At 46.3% G+C, this 19,278-nt stretch overlaps 1 protein-coding gene across 1 annotated transcript in view; it reads right to left on the bottom strand.

The window, feature by feature from the left end:
• The window catches only part of nhsl2 (NHS-like 2), an 83,671-nt gene that overhangs the window by 37,558 nt on the left and 26,835 nt on the right, over positions 1–19,278 (bottom strand). The window contains exon 2 of the mRNA XM_056300852.1: positions 9,127–9,339. Coding sequence (XP_056156827.1) covers positions 9,127–9,339 — 213 coding nt within the window. The remainder of the gene's footprint in view (positions 1–9,126; positions 9,340–19,278) is intronic.

The raw sequence follows: 19,278 nt of genomic DNA, 5'->3' as shown, positions 1-19,278 counted from the left end.
AAATTAGACTATTCTATGTTTTTTATTTTCTGTTCTATTTTGCTATTAATCAATAGCTGAATAGTAACTCAAGTCCTGTTATCAGCTTATTGTTAATCTTGATATCAAAATCACAGGAAATCTCTGTGCCGCAGAGAATAAAGCCAGATTCCATAAAAACAAAGAGCAAAGTTCTGAAAAGAGGGATTAGCAACGATACTACTGTGTCCTTTATTTTTTAAAGTCCAAGGTGACCACTAACGCAGCGACACAAAACACAACAACTGTTTTGTTACTTACTATGGACTCTAATTCTACTGCTATGCTTCAATTACTGGACCTCAGTGCCACCTTTGACATCATCGACCCCTGTATACTATTAGACAGAATAAATTGTAATTTTGGTGTCTTTAGCCTAGCTCTCTCTTGGCTTAAGTCCTACTTATCCGGATGAACACTGTGTGTCTGCTGTAATAATATTACATCGAAATTCTCTAATGCTAAATATGGCATACCTCAGGGCTCGGTTCTTGGCCCTCTACTTTTCTCTCTTTATATTTCACCTCTTGGGCAAATTATATGCAGTCATGGATTAAATTTCCATTGCTATACGGATGATACTCAGCTGTATGTGTCTATAAGGGCTGACAATTTTACTCAAATTATTAATTTAGAGACCTGCTTGGCTGCTACAAAAATTGGATGTCACTAAAATTCCTGCTTTTGAATTTGGATAAAACTGAGATGCTGGTCATTGGCCCTGCTATACACAGACACCAATATGATCAAGTAACAGTAATACTCAACAACTCTGGGATTTCACAGTGTGGCAGCCAAAAATCTTGGTGTTACATTTGATCCCACCCTTTCCTTTCTTTGATAAGTACATTAAAGAAATCACCAAGACAGCCTGACTTTTTTCACTTATGTAACATAGCTAATATTCAGCCTTTCCTGTCCATGGCTGACGCAAAAACTCGAATATATACATGTGTTTTATCCAGAACTGATTATTGTAATGTTCTGTTTTCAGGTCTGCCAAATGCTAGTACTAAAAGTCTTCAGATGGTTCAAAAGGCTGCACCTAGAATCCTAATTAAAACAAGAAAATTTGACCATATTACACCAATTCTTGCCTCACCCTCATTGGCTTCCTATCCATGTTAGATCAGACTTCAAGGTGCTTCGGTTGACTTATAAAATCCTAAATGAGCTTGCCCCATCATACCTGTCTGATCTCCTTAAACCACACATTCCATCTCAAGCTCTTCACTCTCAAAATACACAGAGCTCCTGTGTGTACCCAAAGTTAAAAAGAAGTCAGCTGGTGGCAGGGCCTTTTTCCTTTCAGGCCCCGTTCTTGTGGAATAACCTGCCTGCTGTCGTCAGAGAATCAGAGTCTGTTGAGTCCTTTAAATCCAAACTTAAAATTCAATTTTTTGCCTTAACCTACAATTAATTGCCTTTAAATTGAGTACTTCGCGACCTGTACTGCATGGCATTTCAGTTTCTGTCTCAATGAAATTACCAAGCACTGTTGTGCTGATGAGATTATAGAGTATAGGTTATTGATTATTGCAACTCTTTTCTTGTCTCTCACATACCTTTTTCTCTCTCTGAATGATGCCTTTATCCTTCTCTCTCTCTCTCTCCTGTGTGAATCATGTCTTTTCCTGTCTCTTCTCCCGTGTATGTGAATGGTGCAATGTGAGTCTCCCCTGTGTGCACATGTAGTCTGTCCTCCTACCAGGTCTCCATGGTGATGGTGGTCGTCATCTGGATGCTGTTTGGCATCGTCCTTATCACATTCTTTATATATATCTGGCATATTCAGTCTGATCCACGCTTCATTGAGTTTTGTGCATTGAGTTTTGAAGGTGATGATGATTTTATACTCATCTGTTGTATTAACTTTTTATTGTCTACCCTGCTTTGTTTTGATTTTATGCTGTCTGATACAGTGCTGCTTGTTTTTTATTGTTTTTTTTAACTGTGTTCTGTAAGATGTCCTTGAGTGCTCTGAAAGGCGCCCATAAATAAAATGTATTATCATTATCATATAACTCCCTAAAATGTTGTTATCCTGTTTTAATGTTGTAACCTTCTATCTCTCCAGTGTGTGACTAATGTCTTTTCTTGTCTATTCTCTCATGTATGTGAATGGTGTAATGTAAGTCTCCCCTGTGTGCACGTGTAGTCTGTCCTCCTGTCAGGTCTACATGGTGATGATGGTCACGTGGCTCAGGTCCTAGGCTGTTCTGGTGGCATCTGGACACTGCTTGGCATCCTTCTCATTATATTATTCATCCATCCATCAATTATCCGAACCGCTTATCCTGCTCTCAGGGTCGCGGGGGGTGCTGGAGCCTATGCCAGCAGTCACTGGGCGGCAGGCGGGGAGAAACCCTGGACAGGCCGCCAGGCCATCACACAGGGTTGACACACACACACATATTCATACCTATATTATTCATATATCTTATAATTCCATTATAATTCGGTTAGCCTCTTTGAATTTTGTATTCTGTAAATTGTGTCCTATTCTGTACACACAACATCCATTGTACATCTGTCTGTCTTGGGAGAGAGATTGCTCCTCTGTTGCTCTCCCTGAGGTTTCTCCCTGTTAAGGGTTTTTTTTTTTAGGTAGTTATTCTTTATCCGATGAGAGGGTCTAAGGACAGGATGTCGTATCGAAAAGCTCACTGAGGCAAATTTGTAATTTGTGATATTGGGCTATACAAATATAGTTGACTTGACTTGACTAGAGTTTAAACTAAGGACAATATTGTGCTTCACATACATAGCAAAGCTGTAAAGGGAAAATTTGCCGATGGTTTTGTGTTTGTGCAACCAATGGTGATGAGTTATGCAGTGGATTGAAGCAACAAAGTCCTCACTGTGTACTAAATTGGAGAAATCGGTGTTGTCCTGCCCACAGGATCTTAACTACAGTGCCAACATTTACCAGAATGCTTTGCTGCAGGCTAACTTCTGTATTGTCATCCATAAATTCCTCTGAGCTAGTGTTGCGGTACGTCATTTACCCCATCGGAAGCATAGCTTAGCTGAGAGAACGAGGATGTGTTTTATGAACATTACGTGTAGAGTAGATTAGAGTATTACAAAACCCACAAGCTGTTAGTTTTTCTGGTTGCCAAATGACGTCATGATACGTCACTTGGCGGCCAGAAATAAATCTGATATACTTTATTAATCCCCGTGGGGAAATTCATACTCTGCATTTAACCCGTCCTAGCTATGTAGCTAGGAGCAGTGGGCAGCTGCAGGGCCCGGGGACCTACTCCAGTTCGTCTTTCCATTGCCTTGGTCAGGGACACAGACAGCGGTATAAACCCTAACACGCATGTCTTTTTGATGGTGGGGGAAACCGGAGCACCCGGGGAAAACCCACCGCAGACACGGGGAGAGCATGCAAACTTCACATAGAATAGGACAACCTGGGATGACCCCCCCCCCAAGGTTGGATAACCCCGGATTTCGAACCCAGGACATTCTTGCTGTGAGGCAAGCACTAAAGCACTAACCACCGGGCGATCAAAATCGGTGAATCGTCCCTTTAACTGATAAGGTTAGTTATAAGTTAATAAGGTTAGCTATTAGTCAATGTGTGTTTTTACTCATAGCAGCGTCACCAAAATCACATCGCAAAAACACACAAATCTCCGCACGGTTTATTAGGGTTGAAAACACAGTAAAAGTATCTCCAGTGGGAAACAGTGCTTCATATCCTATGTAACGGGGTTGAAAGAAACTAACGAGCGCGTGATTCTTTTGACGTGATAAAACCATTTTTAGCGGCAATTTAAATAATCACATTAGAATTACACAAAATAACAAATCGGTCCATGCCAGACGATAACCCAGTGCTTCATAAATATGTACTGCCGAATGCTGAAAACTGGGAGGATTATAATTATTTTTACAAGGGTTGCATCATCAAAAATGATAAGTGATACAAGTTTTACAAATCTTGGTAGAGATCGCTGTGATTCTCCCCCACAGAGCATTATACCAAGCTTCATGGACACGGGGGGTGGGGGGTGGGGGTTGAGCGTCAATGAAAACAGTGTCAGTATTTTAGTGTTACTTAGTCAGTAGTAACAACACAAATACGTCTATTGTGCAAATCTTGCTGCTGGAGAGTGAAATTTTGCTGGAGAACAGCGAATCTGTTTAGATTGCAGGACAATACCGAGCTTCATAAATATGTATGGGGCAGCGTTGAGGAGAAGCAGGGAGGATGAATATTTTACCACGCTGTGGCCAGTGGGAGACTGATGGTGAGGAAGGGCAAGAGCGATAGACAGAGAGATAGAGAGAGAGAGGACTGCTGTTTTGCTTCAGTGTTACATAACATACATGCAAACACATGGACACGCACACAGAAGTGGACACTGGTAGGCAAACGCCCAAACGTACACACACACATATACACACGCAAAAGAATATTTAGGTGGGCTCATGCACAAATATGAAGGCTAATATAAAAATGTGCAGGCTTGTATGAATGCCTACGCATACAAAAACACAACTATACGTGGATGCACAACACACACACAAATGCACACAGCAGGAACCTGCACAGCTGAAGAGGAGGAACCAGAGAGAGAGAAATACAGAAAGAAAGAGATTTCTATACGCTACCTAACCTACACTTTCATACTATAGCTGGCTAAACACACACACACACACACACACACACACACAAAAATATACAAAGCATGTGTGCATAAATACAGCCCAGAAGCAAGAAATGGAGAGAAAGACATATTGAGAAAAAAATAATTAACTCTTTATATCTGCAGCATTTCATATATACTTTAAAAGTGTCACAAAACAATAGAATATATTAAAGGGACAGTTCACCCCAAAATCAAAACACGTGTTTTTCCTCGTACCTGTGGTGCTATTTATTCATCTAGCTCGTTTTGGTGTGAGCTACCGAGTTTTGGAGATATCGGCCGTAGAGATGTCTGCCTTCTCTCTGATACAATGGAACTGGATGGCACTCGGCTTGTGTTGCTCAAACTGCCAAAAAAACTATTTTTTTTAAAAACTCAACAGGGGCATCCAGGTGGCATAGCGGTCTAGTCCATTGCCTACCAACACGGAGATTGCTGGTTCAAATCCCCATGTTACTTCCGGCTTGGTCAGGCGTCCCTACAGACACAATTGGCTGTGTCTGCGGGTGGGAAGCCGGATGTGGGTATGTGTCCTGGTTGCTGCACTAGCGCCTCCTCTGGTCAGTCAGTCAGGGCGCCTGTTCGGGGGGGAGGGGGAATAACGTGATCCTCCCACGCACTACGTCCCCCATGGTGCAACTCCTCACTGTCAGGTGAAAAGAAGCGGCTGGTGACTCCACATGTATCGGAGGAGACATGTGGTAGTCTGCAGCCCTCCCCGAATCGGCCAGAGAGGGGGGTGTAGAGGCCGGGACGGCTCAGAAGAGTGGGGTAATTCGCTGGATACAATTGGGGAGAAAAAGGGGAAGAAAAAAAAACAACAACTCAACAGCATGTCTCTTTCCAGAAATCATGACCCGGTTACTCAAGATAATCCACAGATCTTGTGAGCGGTTTCACGTAGGAACTATTCTTTTGGACCGAACTACACCTACATGAACCTGCTGACAACAAGGTGTGTGTGTAGCATTCATGAATGAGCAGACTCGCTAGCCGGTTGGCTAACGACTCTGACCCTTTAGTTGACTGATTAACATAGTCGCCCCAGGTTCGCGTCTCGGCTGGGATGGTGAGACCGTGAAGGCCACTGGAGGCGCATGCGCCCAGAGGCGTGAGGGAGCTGGTATGCTGAAGCACGAGGACTCGCTTCCCGAAGGAGGGGGGTTGTGTAACGATCATGAATGAGTAGACTTCGCTAGCCGGTTGGCTAACGGGTCAGACCCTGTAGTCGACCGGTTAACGTATTCGCCCTTGGCGCTGGAGACAAGAGTTCGCGTCCCGGCTGCGGCGGTTCCCGGCTGCCCCCCTTGATTTGCGACATGTGGATTATCTTGAGTAACCAGGGTCATGATTTCTGGATGTATTTTTGGTTTTGGGGTGAACTGTCCCTTTAACTTGTTGTTTTGAGTCAAACTCGTTTGCGTGTTCTGACAGCGTCGTCGCATCTCACCAAGGTCTAAACTGACACAAAGCCAAACACACGATGCTCACGCAGCTGAGATATTCACCAACAACCATTTTATCAGTGGCAGAATGACACGAGCGCCAGATCCAACCTCAACCCATGTAAACAAATCTCATCCAGAAACGTGTCCGGATCCCCTAGTTTTCACCAGGTCGTCACTTTCCATCAAAGTTTGGTTGCCGAGACATGAACACAACGGTTCACCACTTTTATCCAAAAAGGCTCCATCGCCTGTTTTACCAACTACTGGTTAGAGTCAACGCTGAATTTTCATCCAGACATCCGCTCGTTTTTCACCATGGAAACGAGGAGCTCAGAAGGATATTTCCTCGTCAGAATTTCCCTGTCATCCCAAATGAACACTGCGGACAGACGAGGTGATGTGCGGACGGTCCACAGCATCCTCTCCGAGCATCCTCTGTCAACCCCGATGCTTTTACCTCACACAACTCCTTATGGGGCTATGTCGTCTCGTTGGGCCACCGTTCTGTTCATTCATGTAAAGTCTCCATGTGCTTGATTTAATGGAGGGGCAGGGCAAAGGGTTAGACGGCATGAGTCAGAGAGAGGGAGAGACGGAGGGAGGGAGAGCGAGAGAATAAAAAAGATACACGGCCTGCCAAAAAGAAACAGAGAGACGAGGTGGAAAGAAATGAAGAGAGAGACAGAGAGAGTGAGAGTGAAAGACAGAGCGAGGGGGAGAGAGAGGCAGGGCAAGAGTGTGAGGAGCGAGTGAAGCAGATCGGCGTTCGGAGGTAGCACAAACGTGAACCTTAGTTGCCTCGCTAATTTAGTGTCTAGCTCTCCCCCTCTCTCTATACACAGTCTCTCTCTCTCTCTCCCCCTCTCTCTATACACAGTCTCTCTCTCTCTCTCCCCCTCTCTCTATACACAGTCTCTCTCCCTCTCGCTATACAGTCTCTCTCTCTCCCTCTTTCTATACACAGTCTCTCTCTCTCTCTCCCTCTCTCTCTATACAGTCTCTCTCCCTCTCGCTATACACAGTCTCTCTCTCTCTCCCTCTCTCTCTATACAGTCTCTCTCTCTCTCTCTATACACAGTCTCTCTCTCTCTCTCTCTCTCTCTCTCTCTCTCTCTCTCTATACACAGTCTCTCTCTCTCTCTCCCTCACTCTCATACACAGTCTCTCTCTCTCTCTCTCTCATACACACACGGTCTCTCCCCCTCGCTCTCTATACACAGTCTCTCTCTCATACACAGTCTCTCTCTCTCTCTCTCTCTCTCTCATACACACACGGTCTCTCTCTCTCCCTCTCTTATACACAGTCTCTCTCTCCCTCGCTCTCATACACAGCCTCTCTCTCCCTCTCTCATACACACGGTCTCTCTCACTCCCTCTCTATTATACACACAGTCTCTCTCTCTCCCTCTCTCTCTTTCTCATAGACAGTCTCTTTCTCTCCCTCTCTCATACAGTCTCTCTCTTCCTCTCTATTTCTCATACACAGCCTCTCTCTCCCTCTCATACACAGCCTCTCTCTCCCTCTCTTATACACAGTCTCTCTCCCTCGCTCTCATACACAGCCTCTCTCTCCCTCATACACACGGTCTCTCTCACTCCCTCTCTATTATTACACACAGTCTCTCTCTCTCCCTCTTTCTCATAGACAGTCTCTCTCTCTCCCTCTCTCTCTTTCTCATAGACAGTCTCTTTCTCTCCCTCTCTCATACAGTCTCTCTCTTCCTCTCTATTTCTCATACACAGCCTCTCTCTCCCTCTCATACACAGCCTCTCTCTCCCTCTCTTATACACAGTCTCTCTCCCTCGCTCTCATACACAGCCTCTCTCTCCCTCATACACACGGTCTCTCTCACTCCCTCTCTATTATTACACACAGTCTCTCTCTCTCCCTCTTTCTCATAGACAGTCTCTTTCTCTCCCTCTCTCATACACAGTCTCTCTCTTCCTCTCTCTTTCTCATACACAGCCTCTCTCTCCCTCGCTCTCATACACAGCCTCTCTCTCCCTCATACACACGGTCTCTCTCGCTCCCTCTCTATTATATACAGTCTCTCTCTCTCCCTCTCTCTCTTTCTCATAGACACAGTCTCTTTCTCTCCCTCTCTCATACACAGTCTCTCTCGCCCTCTCTCTTTCTTATACACCGTCTCTCGCTCTCCCTCTCTCTTATACACAGTCTCTCTCTCTGTCTCTCTTGCTCTCTCTCAGAAACACACACAGTCTCTGTCTCTCTCATACAAACAGTCTCTCTCTCTCCCTCTCTCTCTCTCAACATCGCCAAACAGCCTCCTCCGTAAACAGAGGGGATTAATATTACCATGAGAATGACAGCATAGCTCCCTCTTACTCCCTCTCTCTCTCTCTCCCTCTCTCTCTCTCTCTCTCTCTCTCACACACACACACACACACACACATGAAAACAAGCTACAGTAAGAATCACTGTATCAGCTGAAAGGTAGACAGACTCATTTAGAATGTGTCATTGCTGCCTTTATACACACACACACACACACACACACACACACACACACACACACACACACACACCCCTGCAGATGCAAGGCAGGGGAGTGTATCTGACACACAACCTACCAACGATTCTCTGGGTGTAACACACACCAACACCAACATGTAAACACAGAATGTGTGCTACATTACAGGCAGGAAAGACATACAGTACCAATAACAACACACTGCCACATCCACTAGCACACAAACATGCACACACACACACAGACACACTCACACACATACACAAATACACAAACACCAACGTTGTAAACACACACGTAAACACTTCACCGCCCACCTTCATCTCCACTACTCACCACCCACTCAAAGCACAGTGCACCTACACCCACACCCACATACACACACACACATTCAAACGCACATACAAGGGCTACAACACAAACACACACACCCGGACACACGACCCACCCAACCATCTGTCTATCTGTCCACCCATCGCCATGCTTGTCTCTGCCCCTTACCTTGCAGCAGGCTTTGGAGGTTGAGCTGCGCTTGCTGGTGCAGCTCCTCGATACACTCCGGCCTGCTCCATGTTCCGAACACGTTCACGCTCTGTTGCCATGGAGACCTGAAGTGGGCCGCGCCCCCACCGGCTCCGATGCTGTAGCCGCCACCGCTGCTGCTGCTGCTGCCGCCGCCGCGTTTCCCGCTCTCTGCCTCCAGACCAGAGGCTGCTGAGAGTAAGAGAACGAGCGGGTGACAGAAAGAGAGAGCAAGAGAGAGAGAGGGAGGGAGGGAGATTGGAGAGCGATAGGTGGGGAGTGAGAGTGGGAGGGAGGGATCGAGGGAGGGAGAGAGAGATTGGAGAGCGAGAGAGGAGAAGAGGGAGGGAGGGAGTCGAAAGAGTAAAGAGAGCAGGAGACAGAGTAGCGAAGAAAAAAGAAGGGAGGGTAAGGGGCAGATGGACGAGTTAAGAGAGGAGAGCAGATGAAAGAGGGGGCGAAGAAAGGAGAAAGGTGGAGAGTAACAGTAAGAGATGAGAAGGTGAAAAAAGAAGAGAGAGGTACAGGACTTAGCAGGAGAGAGAGAGAGAAAAAGAGAAAGAGAGAGAGAGAAAGGGGGAGACACAGAGAGAGAGAGAGAGAGAGAGAGTCAGACTGCATGAACATATAAATGTTTGAAATTTACATAACTAATGCCTAGAGACACAGATTACATAACTCACTGTCTTCAGGGAGAGCAACACTCTAAGGGAGAGAGAGAGAGAGAAACAGGAAGTGAGGGATAGAGAGAGACAGATGGACAGACACAGAGAAGGACAAGGAGAAGGTCCAAGGAGGCGAGAGCTAATATAGAGGATAGAGGGATACCTTGTGAAGAACAATACTTGCACTGAGGAGAGGGAGGGAGGAGGCGATGGATGGACTGATGGAAAAGAGGGGGGAAAAAAGAGGAAAATGGAGAGAAGATCAGGAGAAATAGAAAGAGAAGGAGAGGAAGATGAAGGTCAACACTCAAATAAGAGGAACAATGTGGAAGGGAGGCAGACAGAGTAGCAGAAGAAGCTTTCATAGGATAGAGAGAGAGCGAGAGAGACAGAGCGAGAGATGGAGAGAGATAGAGAGATGACAGTGGAGTGAGATGAAGAAGGACAAGAGAAGAAGAATTAGGCGAAAAGAATGACATTTAAAGGGAAGACAGCAGAGGAGGAGAACAAGTACTGAAGGCAATGGTTGGATGGGTGGATGGATGGATGGATGGATGGATTAAGTGAAAAATAAATGGATGGATGGAGTTAAATGTAGTTAGGGATTGATGGACAGATGGGTGGATGAAGGATGGGAGGTTGTAGTTTCACTCAGGGGAAGGGAAGAGGGAGAAAGAAAACCACAATATTAAATGAGGGGAAACAAAACGTCAGGACATGGCAGGTGAGTGGATAGAGAGAGCGAGAGAGCAAGAGCGAGCGAGAGAGAAGCTTGCTCATATCACTCTTGAACATCAAATCTGAACAGACAATCATGACAAATGATCCCCGAGCTGCTACTAACAGCATTCAAAATCAACTCTAATAAACCGTCACCATGAATCACTATTGACAAAACGATTCGACACTTGAGACAGCAGATAAATATGAATAACTGTACAATCTAATTGGAGGTTGCGGGGGCTGGATCTCAGTCCGACTAGAGGACTTCTGTAAACAGTCGACTGTGCAGAAAGAGAAACAGTTTTGAAATGTGGTTACAGTCATTGAGATATGTAGGTGTTGATGTCCCATTTGGCAATAAAGTGCTGCCGTTCTTTCCATTCCACGCCGATAAACGACGTTTGACATGAAATAAATTGTGGCAGAATGCAGTCAAAGGTCACACTTGCACTGCACCTTAAATCTGACTCAGTTCCAGTTTTATCCTCAAATGCACCATGGATGCAGTATTCATAAAGTACTGAATGTACTGGATTCCAGTTAGGGCACATTTCCTAAGTGGTCGTAGTTCAGATACACAACCCAAATGGGTTCGTTCATGTGGATTTTTTTTGTCGCTCCTCGTGTCACAGATCACTGTCAGCATCACTCTGCATTGGCAGGCTTCAGGCCCTTGACCTATATGAGTTCGGAAAAAGATGAGTGACAGCAATGATGGAAGTCAGTGCAAAGACAAAGAAATGCCTCTATTCAAAGCTAAACTAAAGGACGTGTAACACTACCGGCCCACATTTGAAAAATGACAGGTAAAATATCTGAGCATGGTCACAAGATGTCTTTTTTGGTTATTTTTGCACGCGGGTTATTTCAGGGTGGAGGTCCGTACTCGTATCAGGTACTTATGAGTCGATCTCAAAAATGAATGTGGACAGTGAGACAAAAAAGTAGAGATCGGAGCAAAAATATGGGACGGGGCATAAAGGCCTGTGGTCTGAATGTAGTTAAAGATGAGACCGAGTCAGAAAGCAGATCGGCAGAGTCTTAAATCAGCTCAACACACACAAGTGGGTGTAAACAGAGAGAGCGCAAACTCTAAACTATCTCTAGTCTTACACTGGACAAAACAGTGGATCTATCACTGACCACCTAAACTCCTCATCCATCCATCCATCCATCCATCCATCCATCCATCCATCCATCCATCCATCCATCCATCAGTCAGTCAGTCAGTCAATAACTTTATCTGTCCCCAGTGGGACTATTGCAGTGATTTCCAACCCAGTCCCCAAGGACCCCTATCCTGCAGATTTTCTTTGCAACCCTGAATAAGTACCTGTTTGTAGGTATTCAACCAATCAGCAATGAATTATGTCAGCTTTTCCACACCTTACATAATTAAGCGCTATGAGATGATTGGTTAAGTAAGTACAAGCAGGGCTACCTATGCAGGGTTACAATGAAAATCTGCAGAATAGTGGGTCCTTGAGGACTGGGTTGGGAAATACTAGGCTATTGGTTATGCAGCAGTGTGATGCCTACATTTAGCACACATAAAACACAGGGCACATAAATACAACACTAAGACCAAATTATGTAAATACGCAGTAAAATACTCAAGTCAGCGGAAAACAAAGTTAAACATTATGCAAATAGCTAACTTTTCCTGCTAGAGTTTAGGAGGGAGATGGCAGGGGGTATAAAGCAGTGTTGATATCTGCGGGTTTTAGCTAGCGGAAGTCTGAGTCTAAACAATTCTGCAGAGAAATTACCCGACTCCTCCATACCTACATGCCCTAATGGGAATCCTATAGTGAATGCTGTGCAGTAGAAAGCCACTGTTTCACAGCTCTGTGCTAACGGAAACTTGTTATTACTGCCGATCAAAAATACAAAGCGCTATCTGTATTTTGGAGAACTTATCAGTGGCGGCTGGTATTAAAAATGTTGGGGGGGGGGGCTGCAATTTATCTTGGCACAGCACACCTGACAGCTGCTTTAACGTCGACACAGTCACAGAGTTATTAAGAAGGACAACGTAGCCTATAGATTTTATCAGGGTTCGTAGACGGTGGATGACTGACAGTCGAGACGAGGCGTGGTGTTGGGTGTGAACATGATTGACAGCCACGAGAATTGTCCAATCACATTAGATAAAAAAAAACGTCAAAACAACACCAATTCGCTGCCAATAAAAGTGGGAGTGTCTAGGGTGCACAGAACTGCACCCCATCGAAAATCTCAAGAAACCAATTAGACAGCAGCCTCAGGTCACCTGCTCGCCAAAAGTTTGAGGGCTTACATAAGGTATCGTTTGGCTGGTGCCCCTCACCCAGGAAGTATATGTATTCAGACAGAAATCAACCAAAAACCATTTGGAACCAACATTTAATGGCTGCTGACAGGCGCTCACAGACTGGAAAACACTTTTGTTTCATAATTATTTGCGTTATACAACTAAATTACATTTAACATTTTTTAAGTAGATTTTCATCTCTTGATGTTTGGAGGGGACAGCGCCTCAGCACCCTGTACTGGCCAGCCGCCACTGGAACTTATTACACCAGCTCCTACCATATAGAAACTGTTGTTGTTATATGTCACGGCGTCTTGCATGCATGGCCTTCTTGACATTTTCAAACGCTAGCATCGCACCGATAGCTTTGCACACGGAGATTCAGCGTAATATTGGGGGAGGGCAGCGAACCCTGCATTTTCATTATTTTACTTATAACTTTTGGCACTGCTTTACTCAAAGTCAGCAACACAAGTCTAATCCCCAGCAAATAGAACCACACCCAAAGCTGATTCTGACTCCATACATTTTTGAAATATCAAAAGATGTCCTCTGTATTCACCAGTAGAGAGAGAGAGAGAGACGCCAGTGTCCGAGAGGACCGAACTTATGGACATCTTTGCTTGGTTGATATGAACTCCACCTCATTAAAACATCTGGTACTTACTTTTTGTCACCCACAAGGTGGAATAAAATAAATTCCTTTGGCACGACTGACTCTCTCTCACACAATTTCATAATTTATCTCATCTATCAGTAATGTGATGTAACAGGCTGCTCTTCTCCTGGATCACCACCTTGCTGTGGTGGAGAAGCTTGTGTGTACCAATGATCCCAAGAGCTATACCGTCCCGAGCTTGGCTCCTGGTAGGGTCACCCAAGGCAGATAGGTCAGCGGGGAGGTTCCAGATGAAGAGCGATCCAACAAAGACCTCAACGGCGGAACTGGTGGACGATGTCTCCAGGTCACAACGGCAGTGAACATTGTAAATTCTACCTAGTGTACTTCCAAAAAAATTAGAAAACCAATTACCTTGGGAAAAGTAAGTAAATGAACTTAATTGTGTCGTTCTGTGAAATGATTTTATGATTTCACATAACTTGACAAGTTCATTTACTTACTTTTCCCAAGGTAATCAGTTTCCTAATTTTCTAAAGTAAACTCAACTTGTCAGGGTTTACAGTGAAGGTGGATGAAGGCTGCAACAGAGGGTGGTCCCCAATCGTCTTTGTTCTCCTTGCCATTGGACTCTGGCCACACCCCCCCCACCCCCCCTGCCAAGGACGGTGTGGTGGCTGCAGGTGCATCAGCCTCTCCACGTAAAAAGCTGTCATGTGCAGGTGTCCTCCTATTATGCGGCTCCAGGATCGGCCTCTAAAGCCACCTGACGACCCAGAGGGAGGACGGTCATACTCGACCCCGAGTGACCGCCGATGATGATGATGACTTGCGACTGCGATGTAGTGGCATGTGGTGCGGTAGCCTGGACGCCATCTGGAGAGCCGGCTTTGTTTTGTTTCTTCCTGTTTCCCAGCAGAAGGTTGCTCAGAGTGCAGGAAGTACCTGAACCGGGCGCTTGAAAACACACTCCAGTCGTAGTAAAAACCACTGTGCATCAGCTTCTGCACATGCTCATAAGAACCGAGGCACGTGTACAGGTATTATTAGGTCATACACGAGGTGAGAATGCTATGAATGAAATTTAGATGTACATGAAAGGAGAAAAAACATCTTAAGAAGGTCATCAATGTCTGTAAAACATGAAGAACATGGTAATATATTCTCCCAACTAGCACATTTTCTTCTTTAAGCATCCTTTAGTCAGCCCAAGACTCGCTTCTCTCTTTACTTTGACCTTTTTTTTTTTTTTTTTTTGGAAAAGCAGATGTATTTTTTTCATCAAATGGGCGCTCTTTCATTTTTCAAATGTTTGACTCATAGAGGGAGACTAAGAATAGGAAAGTCATCTGATATGTGTCGGCGTGATGTAATATTTTGAAAGATGAAAATCCTGAGCGCCACTGCGGGATGGTCGGTTTAAAAAGACTCGTTACGAGGGGGTCTCGGAAAATGGCTTACCCGGAAGGAGAGAGGAAACTTTCCTGCCAACATCCTGGTTACCGCGAGACTCAAGCTAGCCTAGAAACCAACACGGCCCAGCTCGTCCCTGCTGTGTTTTCATTGGTCATCGCCAGCTGGTCTACAACGTCACTGACCAATCACGACGCTCTGCTGTAACCACTCATATACATAGCCTCTAGCTGACACACCTACATGTCAGAGTTGGGGGGGGGGGTGGACGAGGCGGCACTTCCTGTACGATCTGACGAGGAAAACCGAAGAGCCAAACTCACTTTCTCGGATTAACAGCTGATTAAGACGCGAAAGCAATAAACCCTTATATCCACGAGCTACAAGAGACAAGGGATCACTTATCAAACCCAGGAAACAAACTTCCTCCTACAGGGCCGCAGCAGCACCTCGGCTCATGGCCGTGTGTGTGTGTGTGTGTGTGTGTGTGTGGGGGGGGGGGATTCATTTCCTTTGAGGTTTAACAATTAATTCTTGATTAAAAGTTCAGCAGTAGTCAAGCTCACAAAGGCACACACACACACACACACACACACACACACACACACACACACACACACACATGCACACACACACACACATGCACAACGTTTCACCTCAACAAAGGCAGCAAGCTTACTTCCATCTCCCCTTATGTAACCACGGCAAGATAAAAGAGGAAGAATTGAGAGACGGGGTGGAGGAGAGAGACGGGCCTCTGGGCGTCACTGAACAGATTTAGGATTAAAAAAAAAAAAAAATATTTATATATATATAAATATATATATATATATATATATATATATATATATATATATATATATATCCACACCGTCTTTTATGACAAGAGTGGGAAAGGATGAAGTACGCCGGCGGAAAGAAGCTCGATAACGCAAGGAGGACGGCCTCGTGGTTGAGCGCTACTTTTCGATTGGAACTTTAATGAAAAGTATTGTTCCTTTGTCTGAGAAGTTGTGCGTCTTTCTGTGTGGTTTCAAACAACAAACTCAACCCGCTGGTTCACCGTGTTGATGAGAACAGCGACCCAGCATGCTTCACCGTGGTACCGCACGCCACCGGTTCATCCGAGTCCTGGTTAGAACCCCACCCCTGCCGAGTCGGGGAGGGCTGCAGACTACCACATGCCTCCTCCCATACATGTGGAGTCGCCAGCCGCTTCTTTTCACCTGACAGTGAGGAGTTTCCCCAGGGGGACGTAGCAGGTGGGAGGATCACGCTATTCCCCCCCAGTTCCCCCTCCCCCGAACAGGCACCCCGACCAACTAGAGGAGGCGCTAGTGCAGCGACCAGGACACATACCCACATCTGGCTTCCCACCCACAGACACGGCCAATTGTGTCTGTAGAGATGCTCGACCAAGCCGGAAGTAATGCAGGGATTCGAACCGGCGATCCCCTGTGTTGGTAGGCAACGGAATAGACCTCCGCGCCACCCGGACGCCCCAGAGACAAACTTTTATTTCATTATCGCCTTGTTCTCGCCATGGAAAGAGGGTCGATGATGCGTACATTCTGTCCTGGTTTCTGTTAATGAAATGAATACTGGCTAAGAAACAGCGATCGGTAACTGGAAGCTCGCGGGGGCGAACCCCAAAAATGGTGTTAGTATGGCCAGCAGCAGGAATGTTTCCTGTCCTAATGACCATGGGTGAGATGACGAACTCGATGCTGAAACAGAATTAAGGGTTGCCAAGCAACTGATAAGAACACACCCCAGTGAGACTTTCACCGGGTCCATTCTCACCACCGGGTGAGGGAAAACACACACACACACACAAACAGACACACACACACACACACACACACACACACACTAGCGAGGTGTTGCGTCCTGCTATCCTTTGTGGGGGTTATTGCCAATTCATTCCCCTCTGTGTGCGTAGGAATGTTGAGGACACAATTTTAGACAAGCCCTTGTCACTGGTGTCCCTCTCACCGACACACACACACACACGCACACACTCACTGATTGGTCCCCCCCCCCCCTTTTGTATTTCACATTTTCTTTTTGTCAAGTTCTGCTCTCACTCTTTTTCCTCCATCGTCTCACAAACACATGTAATGTGTCGGGCACCGAGTGTCTCCTGTGCGAACACGCACACACACACACACACACACAGACACACACACGCACAAACAGAGAGAAACAAACAGGTTTTGAAATCCGCAAACAAGTTTTCACTCCTTTATCTCTTGCTATCGTATAATAATAAACACTACAGCAATACAACATGCACATCCATATTAACTGTGTGTGTGTGTGTGTGTGTGTGTGTGTGTGTGTGTGTGTGTGTGTGTGTGTGTGTGTGTGTTTGAAAAGGATTATGATTGTGTGCTGGAATGAGCTCAGTTCATAGTCTCTCTTTATCTCTGAAATTACACTGTCACATGTCAATACAGGGACAGACTAAGCTAACACAAAGTGTGTGTGTGTGTGTGCGTGCCTACATCTGTCTGTGCAATGGCGTGCACATCTAAGCGTCTGTTCCCATGTGTGTGTGTGTGTGTGTGTGTGTGTGTGTGTGTGTGTGTGTGTATTTTAGCTTCTCTCAGTATGCCTGAGGTCCCGGTGATGAGCAGCCGTGGGGTGAGGAGCATGTAGCAGTCCTGACTAATCGTACGGGTTTCTACACAACAACACGGGGCTTTACTGTCAGTGGCTGTAGGAAAACGCCGCCTGCCTTGTTGATTCAGGGATGCCCGGTGATGAAACGTAGAGACGACCATCCTTTAAGAAATATCAATCCTCTCGCCTGAACTTGAATGAAGGGCATCCCGAGGATTAAGTCACGGGTTCAAAATGTGTCTTGGGGGCGTCCCGGTGGCGTGGCGGTCTATTCCGTTGCCTATGAACACGGGGATCGCCGGTTCGAATCCCCGTGTTGCCTGCGGCTTGGTCGGGCGTCCCTACGGACACAATTGGCCGTGTCTGCGGGTGGGAAGCTGGATGTGGGTATGTGTCCTGGTTGCTGCACTAGCGCCTCCACTGGTCGGTCGGGGCGCCTGTTCGGGGGGGGGTGAGGGGGAACTGGGGGGGGATAACGTGATCCTCCCACACGCTACGTCCCCCTGGTGAAACTCCTCATTGTCAGGTGAAAAGAAGCGGGTATCAGAGGAGCTAGTCTGAGGTGGTAGTCTGCAGCCCCCCCCCCCCCGGATAAGCAGAGGGGGTGGAGCAGCGACCGGGACGGCTCGGAAGAGTGGGGTGATTGGCCGGGTACAATTGGGGAGAAAAGTTTCTTGAAGCATGATGTAACTGGTAGATATTAGCCGGGGGCTGGTAAGGGGTTGCCATTAAAATGAAGTAATCGATTCAACCGACCTGATGATTCGACACAAACATCTGAATTAGTGAAACGGGAACCGGCACGTAGGGAGTCTGGGCTCGGCCTTAGAGATAGGGTGAGGAGCTCGGACGTCCGGAGGGAGCTCGGAGTAGAGCCGCTGCTCCTTTGCATCGAAAGGAGCCAGTTGAGGTGGTTCAGGCATCTGATTAGGATGCCTCCTGGGCGCCTTCCTTTGGAGGTTTACTGGGCACGGCCGACTGGGGGGAGACCTCGGGGTAGACCCAGAACTCTCTGGGGGGACTACATGTCCAATCTGGCCTGGGAACGCCTTGGGTTCCCCCACGAGGAGCTGGAGGACGTTACTGGGGAGAGGGACTTCTGGAGTGCCCTACTTAGCTTGCTGCCACCGCGACCCGACCCCGGATGAGCGGCTGAAGATGAATGAATGTACGGCGCGCTCGAATTACCGTATGCAAAACCTAGTGTCCCATGCTGAATGTTAGCATTACCAGCTTGAGCTGTGTTCAGTCATTTTGGATTCTCTATCTTAGCTTGAGGAATTAGCTTGAGGTGAGTCAGAGGTCGTTCCTGCTCGAGGTCCCTTCCTGGCAAGAAATGTCCACCTTGACAGGAAACAAACACACACAAAGTGTCCATCTGTGAGGTGTAAAATTCACAACTTCCCTGGTAGCACGGTTTGTCTTTTGTTTTGAAACAAGACAGAGCGAGAGGCTGATCAGACGACACGCGCTCTAAGAGATTCTACCCAACAGGTCCGTCCAACACCGGAAATAAGTCAAATGAGTCGGCCATTTGTTTTAACACTACACACCGAACCCTTAAATGTTGTGTCATGATGGACTTTTGGTTTTTTTTTTTTTTGCAGTGTGTGACACGTGATATATCTGTGCGGTCACGTTGCCGAGGGTTAAGGTAATATGAGAGAGCAGGTACAGATCATAAAAGTCACATATCTGACATGTTATCGTTTGTGCAAATGAGAGTGATTTGGTCCCTGGTTAACAATTAACCATGAACACAGAGTCTTAAGGTCTTGTGTCCTGGTGACACC

Source organism: Lampris incognitus, chromosome 20, assembly GCF_029633865.1.
Source record: "Lampris incognitus isolate fLamInc1 chromosome 20, fLamInc1.hap2, whole genome shotgun sequence".
Taxonomy (NCBI): domain Eukaryota; kingdom Metazoa; phylum Chordata; class Actinopteri; order Lampriformes; family Lampridae; genus Lampris; species Lampris incognitus.
This window is presented reverse-complemented; position numbering and strand designations above follow the sequence as displayed.